The 10,424-nt window shown below is 41.0% G+C and overlaps 1 protein-coding gene across 1 annotated transcript; it reads left to right on the forward strand.

Annotated features, from left to right (window-relative positions):
- Window positions 1–214: 214 nt before the first annotated feature.
- gas8 (growth arrest-specific 8) lies at window positions 215–9,817 on the forward strand. The gene is made up of 11 exons (XM_010879352.4): window positions 215–346; window positions 533–625; window positions 1,025–1,222; window positions 1,622–1,828; window positions 1,966–2,020; window positions 2,117–2,322; window positions 3,473–3,640; window positions 5,004–5,090; window positions 5,588–5,797; window positions 8,202–8,267; window positions 8,468–9,817. The coding sequence occupies exons 1-11, from the start codon at window positions 344–346 to the stop codon at window positions 8,615–8,617; spliced, it is 1,443 nt and encodes a 480-aa protein (XP_010877654.2). The 5' UTR covers window positions 215–343; the 3' UTR covers window positions 8,618–9,817.
- Window positions 9,818–10,424: the final 607 nt, after the last annotated feature.

Raw genomic sequence — 10,424 nt, forward strand, 5'->3', positions numbered from 1 at the left:
TGTAGGCTGCATTGTTGCACACTTACACCCTGGATTATAGTGAGGTGCACGTGAACGCCCAAATGTAGGGCCGAGGGTGGATGAAAAGGAATGAGGATTCAAAAAAGGTTTCACCACCGTTTCACTGCCACTGTTCCCATAAAAAACTTTACTGAATATACAACTATTATTCTCGCGAGATTGAATGCAACGTTACCATGACGATGCCTTGTTGCTGTTGATAATATTACAGTTGGATCTGTTTAGCTAGCCAGCTTGCTACATAGGGATTGCTAAATCTTAAGTTCTTGTTCGTCCTTTTTCAAAATACAGCGATATCTGTGACGGGTGGCAATACTTCAGAATGGTAACGTTAATGTTGCGTGTTGTATTTTCAATATTATATATCTAATAGATTTTTAACGTCAGACTCGTACTGTTGTCTGATTCGTGGAAACCGTATGAGGTGGTACAACAATAGTAGTGTAGATAGCTACATGCAATGTCTCTCTTGTCGCTAGTTAGCTACATGTTTTATTTTGTTGTATTTCAGCCACCCAAAAAGAAGGCTGCAGCTAAGTCGGCCAAAGGGAAGACGCCCACAGTAGTTGATGGACTTTCCACAGAGGAGATGTCAAAGGAACAGGTAACTTGTTAGTTCACGATACTGGGTGTTCTTTCGTAAAACTAACGTTAACTTCAGCTAACTTAATAGAGGGGCACTGTGGAGAATGCTGCCTGTAAACAATTACACTAAACAAATACACTGCTTCTCGTCTTTCCTTACTGAACGAGACCGGTATAGTACTAGCACTGAATCCAGGGTGGTTTAGGGTTGGAAGGGTAGTGCTGCTAGTGTCTAAATCAAGTAGATTGCGATTACAAATCATTGTAAACGGATAGAGCGGCGAGAAAATTTAAACGGGGAAAAAACATTATTTGAAACATTAACTTGAAACCAGGACCGTAGTACAGTACTGCTCCAGAAATATAGCCGATCGTTACAGCAATCTAGCTAATGTTACATGACAATGTTGTCTGTCAGCTGGAAGAGCACATTGTGCGGCTGCGGGAGGAGCTGGACAGGGAGAGGGAGGAAAGGAACTACTTCCAGCTGGAGCGGGACAAGATCCACACTTTCTGGGAGATCACCAAGAGACAACTGGAGGAGAAAAAGGCTGATCTGAGGAATAGAGAACGAGAAATGGAGGAGGCAGAAGAGCGCCACCAAGTGGAGATCAAGGTATAACACACACAGTTATTAGAATGCACAAAAAATGGGCCCTATGGACACAACATCTTAAGGCTAAAAGTAGCTCTTAACTTGCTGATTTAGGAGTAACTCTTTTTAAATAATGGGCGTGTCAGGCCTAACTTTAGGACACATAAATGTTTGGTCTAAGAGTGTTTCACAAAGCGTTTAGTGCTAAAACCAGCTCCTAAATCTGTGAAAATTTTGAAATCAAGAAGACTCCTAAGTAAGACCAAGTCACAAACAATCCTAAAACCTCGTAATCAGGTCAACGTTTTAGAAAAATGTATTGGTACTGAGGTTTTAACAAGGTGAGTCCTCCTAGTGGTAAGATCAAATGTTTTGTTAATACAGCCCCAGGATCCTTACAGTTATTGTTCTGCCCCTCAGGTGTACAAGCAGAAGGTGAAGCATCTGCTGTACGAGCATCAGAACAGCATTTCAGAGCTGAAGGCAGAAGGTGTGGTCTCCAACAAACTGATGCAGAACGAGCACAATGAGTTGGAGAAAGAGCTGTGCAAGGGCATGCGTACCCTCAAAGTTGACCTTAAGGAGCAGGAGCTTGCCAATGAGAACCTTATTAAGGGACTCAAACTGGTGTGTGGTCTGGCCTTCCTTTTTCAGTATCTTTTCAGCACCCAGATCAGTATTCTACCATGTTATCATATTGGCTAACTACTCAACTATTGTGATTTTGCATTGACTGTAAATTATTTCAATTTTTATTGCAACAGAAGCATGATGAGGAAATAACCAAAATGAGAAATGACTTTGAGAGACAAGTGAGAGGTGATCATTACTGTTCCTTTCGCCTTTAAGCTGCACATATATACCCAAAACTTGCAACATATTGCCTCTTACTATCTTCATTGGACTGACCTGTAGAATTTGAGGCCAAGTTTGAGAAGAAAATGCAGGTGCTTCGTCAAGAGCAAGACCTGAGGAGGAAGACAGAGATCCATGAGATTGAGGAGAGGAAAAACAGCCACATCAACATACTGATGAAGAACCATGAGAAGGCCTTCAGTGACATCAAAAACTACTACAATGACATCACTCTCAACAGCCTTACCCTCATCAACACTCTTAAGGTTAGCAATACCAAATAATTTGATCCAACCAACCAATGTATTTAGGTCCCATCAACCGTGGTATCATAGCATGGTGAGGCCAAACCTCCAAATCTCATCACGCCTTTAACATAGTTTGGCCTGGTAAAAGCATAAATCACTGAGGTTTATTACAAACCCCTCTTAATCTGTGTGGATTGGGCCTTCCTGGCATCTTCGGAGGCTGGGGTTACACAACACAACTTTCACACAATGTCAGCTGCAGTTGCAGGTCGCTAGTGACATCTTTCATGCAACTTTGATGATATGAACTGAACTGAAATTGCTTTCAACTGCCAGTCATATTGTTGCCATTTTGTATGTTGAGAAAGAAAAAAAGAAAAGAAAATAACCCTTGTTTTACCAGACAAGTAGCCGAGAACACATTCTTATAGCAATTACCTGGGTGCAATTAGGGTTAATAGCTCAGGGACAATAACGAGCTAACCAGGCTAGCAACAATCAAATGATGTTAAACATTTTCATATAAAATATAAGTAATTCACAGCCAAACCAAAAATTATAATAATACTAGCCCTGGTGCCAATATTTAATTATTCAGCACGTTTTGACAACAGTCTTTCTCCATGATCATGGCTCCCTCAGTTCTGACAGCTGTGTTGACTTGACAACTGGGCTAGTGTTTGAGGCAAATCATGTGACAAAACATTTTGTTTTGAATGGCTGTTACTTGCAGGTAGTTTCAAAATTGGTGCAAAAGGTGCAATTGATCAGTTATTTATAAGTTGCACGATGATACATGAAACAATCAAAATGTCATGAAAGTTGCATAGTGTAAGTCGCGTTGATTATCACCAGCCTAAGAATTAGGTATGTTTACACTTATAAGCCCATACTGAGATAGCTCCTGTTTTTATCTGTTTACTGTACCTATTTTGTCCAGCAGACAAATGACAACTATTGCCAACAATCAGCACTATATTTTTTTGAATGCCTAAAACACCTAAAGAGTGTTACATTTCGGGAACCACTCTCTCTTTAGGATAGAATAAACAATGTGTTTTATGTTTAAAATACCTTTTTAATATTTTAATCATGTTTTAATGTTTTGAAGCTGCTATTTGTGTCAGGTTTTTCTTGGAAAATCGATTTTAAAAGTTGTTTGTATCAGGAACAAGTGGAGGATTTTAAGAAGAAAGAAGAACGTCAGGAGAAAGAGATGGCTAAGGTACTGCTGCAGAACAAGCGCCTTACGGAGCCCCTGCAGAAGGCCAAGGAGGAGCTTGCTGAGCTGCAGAAACAACTGGCTAACTATGGGAAGGACAAAGTGTCATTGGCGGTTGGTGAACACACTTGACATACTATGTACTGTACTATGGCTGTTAATGTCATTTTCAATATTCTTATGATATTATAAGCTAAAAAACCCAATTTGGGTTAAGCAGAATTCAGTGTTTGATTAGGATTTGCGTCTGTGACATTTTGTGTGTAACTGTTCTAAACAGGTTAGCCTGTGCTAAATTTGTAAATGTTATTTATACTGCCATCAACTGGCTGAGTTTTTTGTTCAGCGTTTTGTGAGCTGATATTAACACAGCTGATTAATGTCAATTAAACGTGCATATGAAGAGCCAACCGGTGCTTCGTTTTAACAGCATAAACTGTTTTGAGAAGTGCAAAGAGCAGCAGAGCATCATCTACATCTGAAAGTCAGATGACATCCATGGAACATAGAAATTATTTGGTTTCCAGGCAGTGGATGTGGTCATAGAAAATAAAGCCACATCAGTTTGTATGCTATGTAATCTGATCATCCAACAGTAGCCTACAGAGCTCAGTTCATCAATGTGTCAAAAGAGTTTGAGTCTGCATCTGACGGAACACTACATTCCATAGCCAGGGCCTAGCCCCAAACCCTGAAACACAGCCCCAGACCATTATCCCTCCTCCCCCAAACTTTACAGTAGGGACTGTGCATTCTGGTAAGAAGCATTCTCCTGGCATTTCGCCCCACCCAGATTCACCCATTAGACTGCTAGATAATGAAGTGTGATTCATCACTCCAGAGAACACGTAGCCACTGTTCCAGAGTCCAGTGACGGCGTGCTTTACACCAATGCAGCCAATATTTGGCATTGCACATGTTGATGTGAAGCTTGTGTACAGCTGCTCGGGCTTGGAAACACATTTTGTGAAGCTCCTCATGCACAGTTATTGCGCTGATGTTGCTTCCGGAGGCAGTTTGGAACCCTGGTCAGTGATGCAACAGATGATATGTGCTTCAGCACTCGGCCACCCCGCTCTGTGAGTTTGTGTGGTTTACCACTTTGTGGCTAGGCTGTTGTTGCTCATAAACGCTTCCACTTCACAATTATAGCACTTACAGTTGACCGGGGCAGATCAAGTAGGGTAGAAATGTCATGAGCTGACTTGTCGCAAAAGTGGCATCCTATGACACGTTTAAAATCACTGACCTCTTCAGTATGACCCATTGTACTGCCAATGTTTGTCTATGGAGATTTCATGGCTATGTGCTAGATTGTATGCACCTGTGAGCAATGGGTGTAACTGAAACACCTAAACTCAATAATAAGTGGGGGTGTCCACATACTTTTGGCCGTATAGTGTATGTGTGTCTGAGAGTACAAATGCATTGGGGTACATTGCCAAACTGGAGTTATGATTACTGGCTGTTTTGACAGGGGACCAAAGCACGTTTGAAGGTTGCAGATAAGGAAATGAAAGACCTGAAGTGGGAACACGAAGTGCTGGAACAGAGGTTTAGTAAGGTGAGAAGCTGCAATTACCTATACATGCTGGCACACAATTTCACACACAACTGACACAATAGAATTTGGCACACAATTTCAATCACATCAACAGCTTTTGTCCTCACGTGATCAGTAATATGCTGTCATTAAAGAAATGCAGAGAAAATCTAATGAACATAGTGCAGACTAGCTTGAAATCTGTGTTCCTTTTTTATTACAATAACTAAACATTGTGTGGCCTGGGATGTGATTTAAAGGGGAGTTCAAAGCTGGGTGATTTGGAACTTTTTCTGGTTAACACAACCATATCAAACTACAGTGAGTTTATTAGGTTATTAACTAAAGGCTTCATAGTCACAAGGCACTTTACACCGATATAATGACTACTCTTAAAAGATCTTCTCATGCATTCTCTCACCAAACATTTTTATTTAATAGAATCAAACTTAATCAGTTGTAAACTGGTCCATATTTTTTAACAGAGCTGCACAAAACCATGTGTTTGTGTGGTGTAGGTCCAAGTGGAGCGTGATGACCTGTATAAGAAGTTTACTCAGGCCATCTTGGAGGTTCAGCAGAAGAGTGGCTTTAAGAACCTTCTGCTGGAAAGGAAACTGGGGGCTTTGACTGACACCTTGGAGAAGAAGGAGGCCCAGCTCAACGAGATTCTGTCTGCCTCCAACCTGGACCAAACAGCCCTCAGCATGGTTACAGGCAAACTGGAGGTACGCTGCTCTCTCTGCTGACTTTCCTCATAAACCCTTTAGTGACTCCTTATGGTAGGTTGCACACCTGAAAGCTCAATTGCTGGCTAAGAAATGTGCTCTCCTACCTGCATGTATGTGCTGTCAAACACTACCTGGGTGAGCAAGAAGTGTGATGAGAGGCAGAACAGCTTGGGAAGATCAGACGACATGTCTCAACACGTTGAATGGCAAACTGTGGATGATGTTCAGAATCTTCTCTTTATTTCTTGAAAGATGAATCTGTTAGAAATGTCCTTGCTTATCAATCAGCCTTTACTTCGGTGATTTAGAATTCACTTCTTTTTGTCTCTATCAATCTGCATTTACTCATCTTTTATCTGAACTAACATAACAAGGGCAGTAATGTTCATAAATCAGTAACAGCCTTAGCTAGCGGATCTATTTTTAGCCAGCTAATAAAACAGATTCTAGATAGCAAGTGGGACAATGTTATGTGGATGGGCAAATAATAATAATAATAATTTATTATTATTGTTTTTTGTGGCTATTGATAGATTTATCTAACAAGATATGTCAGCAAGTGCCTGGTAGTTATTACCAGACACTGACAGGTAGTATTTTGAGCCACAATCTCATCCCCATACCAGTCTCATTTTGCTCAAGCAGAATTTGATAGAAGAGAGCTGCTTGCTTAATGAGTGTACATAATATAGAGGTATCCAACATTTCCAGGCATGAGAGCTCAATTAAAACGTTGCCAACTACTCTTTCAATTAGGCATCATTTTCTCTCCCGTCCTTCTTTCCCTGGGTCCTTAGTGTATAAAGGAAAGTACTGCACATGTTTTCTGTGAATATACCTGCTCAAATAGGGGTTGATAAACTACTCTAAATGCGGTGTGGTTCTATTTTTTCTCAGTTGTTTTTACTCCATTTAAATGATTCTACATTTATACAATACACATCTGCAATTACACTGAACAAAATTATAAACACTTGTTTTTGCCCCCATTTATCATGAATTGAATGTTCTACCATAAGCCGTCTCCAAAGGCGTTTCAGAGAATTTGTCAGTACATCCAACTGGCCTCACAACCACAGACCACGTGTAACCACACCAGCCCAGGACCTCCACATCCAGCATCTTCACCTCCATGATCGTCTGAAACCAGCCACCTGGACAGCTGCTGCAACAATCGGTTTGCATAACCAAAGAATTTCTTTCAGAAACCGTCTCAGGGAAGCTCATCTGCATGCTTGTCATCCTCATCGGGGTCTCGACCTGACTGCAGTTTGTCTTCGTAAACGACTTAAACCAGGCAAATGCTCACATTCGATGGCGTCTGGCACTTTGGAGAGGTGTTCTCTTCACGGAGGAATCCCGGTTTTCACTGTACAGGGCAGATGGCAGACAGCGTGTATGGCGTGGGTGAGCGGTTTGCTGATGTCAACGTTGTGGATCGAGTGGCCCATGGTGGCGGTGGGGTTATGGTGTGGGCAGGCGTGTGTTATGGACAACGAACACAGGTGCATTTTATGGATGGCATTTTGAATACAGAGATACCGTGACGAGATCCTGTGGCCCATAGTTGTACCATTCATCCATGACCATCACCTCATGTTGCAGCATGAAAATGCACGGCCCCATGTTGCAAGGATCTGTACACAATTCCTGGAAGCTGAAAACACCCCAGTTCTTGCATGGCCAGCATACTCACCGGACATCTCACCCATTGAGCATCGGCGTATACGACAGCGTGTTCCAGGTCCTGCCAATATCCAGCAGCTTCACACAGCCATTGAAGAGGAGTGGACCAACATTCCACAGGCCACAATCAACAACCTGATCAACTCTATGCGAAGGAGATGTGTTGCACTCGAGTGGCCTTTTTTTGTGTCTAAGGCACACCTGTGCAATAATCATGCTGTCTAATCAGCATCTTGATATGCCACACCTGTGAGGTGGATGGATTATCTCGGCAAAGGAGAAGTTCTCACTAACACAGATTTAGACAGATTTGTGAACAATATTTAGGAGGAATAGGCCTTTTGTGTACATAGAGAAAGTCTTAGATCTTTGAGTTCAGCTCATGATAAATGGGGGCAAAAACAAAAGTGTTGCGTTTATAATTTTGTTCAGTGTAAGACCAGTTAGGAAGAACAGCTGGAACCACACAGTCACCTGTACTTCTTTGTGAAGAAAACTGCATAAAGTTGTTTACCATTTTCAGAAAATGTCTTAACAGAAGGATCTAACACCTTCATTATGTTTGCTGATCTACTCTAGTGACCTAGAGAACCTGATAATTAAGTTTCTTCAAATACATGAAGTTGTGCACTTTGCTTATGAACTTTACTAAAGGAAGGTTACATTAGACTCCAGTTGAAAAATGTCTCAACACTTTTTATTTTATATCCTACAGGAAGTTTTGGACTCCAAAAACATTGCAATCAAAGACTTGCAGTATGACTTGGCACGGGTTTGTAAGGTGAGGGAATTAGATGAAAATGTTGCCTTTTGGGTCAGAACCCTTTTTATATTTATACATTAAAAGAATAGCAAGTATTTCAACTAATGTGTAATGGAATAACTGTTTCATATATAGGAACAAAGTGATTTGTAGCTGTCTGTCTACATAATGTAGCGCTAACTCTATAAAGTAAGGGTTAATGTCTGTCTGATTGGCAGGCCCATAATGATCTTCTGAGGACCTATGAGGCCAAGCTGCAGGCATTTGGGATCCCTGTGGAGGAGCTGGGCTTCAAGCCCCTGGAGTGCAGCGTGGCGGGACACTCCCTGGGCCAAGGCCCTGCAGGCTTGGTCTCTGCACCCACATGAGGCCCCAAGTCTGGACTCAGAGACACAGACACTTCCCTGAACCAGATTCTGATCTCAGCTCTGAGCCAAACTATTACCTTATGCGCTGCTAATTTTACTCTTCTCCCTACCTCTTTTCTTTTTCTTCTTCTAGTGTTTAATAGAAATCTAGCTGAAGATGAACAGCATCTCTTTATTTACAAAGATAAACTTGATACATCATGCTGTTTTTTTCTCTACACAGTAAGCATTTCCAGATTAAAGTATTTCAGTCTCTGCCGCTGTATTTGTGTATAGACTCAGAGTTGTGAAAAAAAAAAAAAACATATATTTCAGAAAACATGAAGGCCAACCCAGCAGCGGATGATCAAGACCATTTAACACTAATTTGTCATCAACAGTATATCACAAACCTCTGTTGTTATTTTGACCAAAAACAATACATATCTCTGTGATTGCAGCACTACATTGTAATACCCATTACAGTATCTCCAAAAGGAGTGACTGAACATTCCCTGGTTAGAAGAAATCCCAGTTCTTTTTTTGTGATGCTGCAGGCAGAGTCAGTACTTGGGGTAAGCAGCATGAGTAAACAGATCCTTCCTGTCTGGTGACTACAGTACACGCTGCTGACGTCAGTGTAATAGAGTTGGGAATGATTTCCTGGCACACGCTGGGTCCCTTGATACAACGGAGTAATGTTCAAGTGCTACAGCACATCAGAACATTGCTGCAAACCCCAGGTGCATCTCTTCATATCTACAGTTGATATTTTGTCACGTAGATACTTCCAGTAGGATAATGCACCACGTCTCAAAGCATGTCATTTTTCAGTGGTTCCAGGAATATGACAGCAGGTTCAGTTTAGCATCCCCAGGCCGCAAACCAATACAACATATTTGGGATGAAACGTAGTGGGCATGATGTTGACTCTGCAGTAACTATGTGAAGCCATAGTTTCAGCGTGGATCAATGTCCCTGTGAAAAATTTCTGCCACCTTATGCATTCCCTGCCCACCAAACTTTGTGGAGGCCAAGGGGTTCTGACCTGGTATATGTGTACGTAACAAACTGGGAATTGGAATGTGGAAGTGGAGTGGAATTAATAAACTGATTTGCCCAAGCCAGGAATATTTGGTTTATGATCATGAGAATGTACTAATACAGGAATTCCTGACCTTTGTTGGCCTGTCACTTGATTTTGATATATAATAAAGTGACCCCACAATGTAAGAAAATGATTTCAACAAGAAATATTTACTTTCTTTATTGGAGCAAGAACCATGTGCCAGAAATATTTCTGAACTGATTTGCAATAATATTTCAATCAGAAGGATGTAAGGTTGAAAATGTATCATTGAAGATCAGGCAACAATTTAGTATGTTCTTCTCTGGTCTCTTTCAACAACTATGACCTAAATGTATATTTGTCTTACAACCCCATTTCTAAAACAGTTGGGATGCTGTGTAAAATGCAATGATGAAATGTTGCAGCTGTTTTACAGTCTTTTTCGGGAGTCCAGTTAAGAGGCCATTACAGTAGTCAACCCTACTAGAGATAAAAGCATGGATGAACTTCTCTTGGTCTTTTTGGGACACAAAGCCTTTGATTCTGGCTATATTTTTTAGATGATATAATGGTGTTTTGGTGACCTCTTTGATATGACTGTTAAATGTGAGGTCTGAGTCTATCAGAACACCAAGATTACACACTTGATCCCTGGTTTTAAGTGCCAGAGAGTCCAGCTCTTTACTAATACTTGTTCTTTTATTTTGGTTGCCAAACACAATCTCAGTTTTATCTTGGTTTAATTGTAGACAATTTTGG

Source organism: Esox lucius, chromosome 2 (genome assembly GCF_011004845.1).
Source record: "Esox lucius isolate fEsoLuc1 chromosome 2, fEsoLuc1.pri, whole genome shotgun sequence".
Taxonomy (NCBI): Eukaryota; Metazoa; Chordata; class Actinopteri; order Esociformes; family Esocidae; genus Esox; species Esox lucius.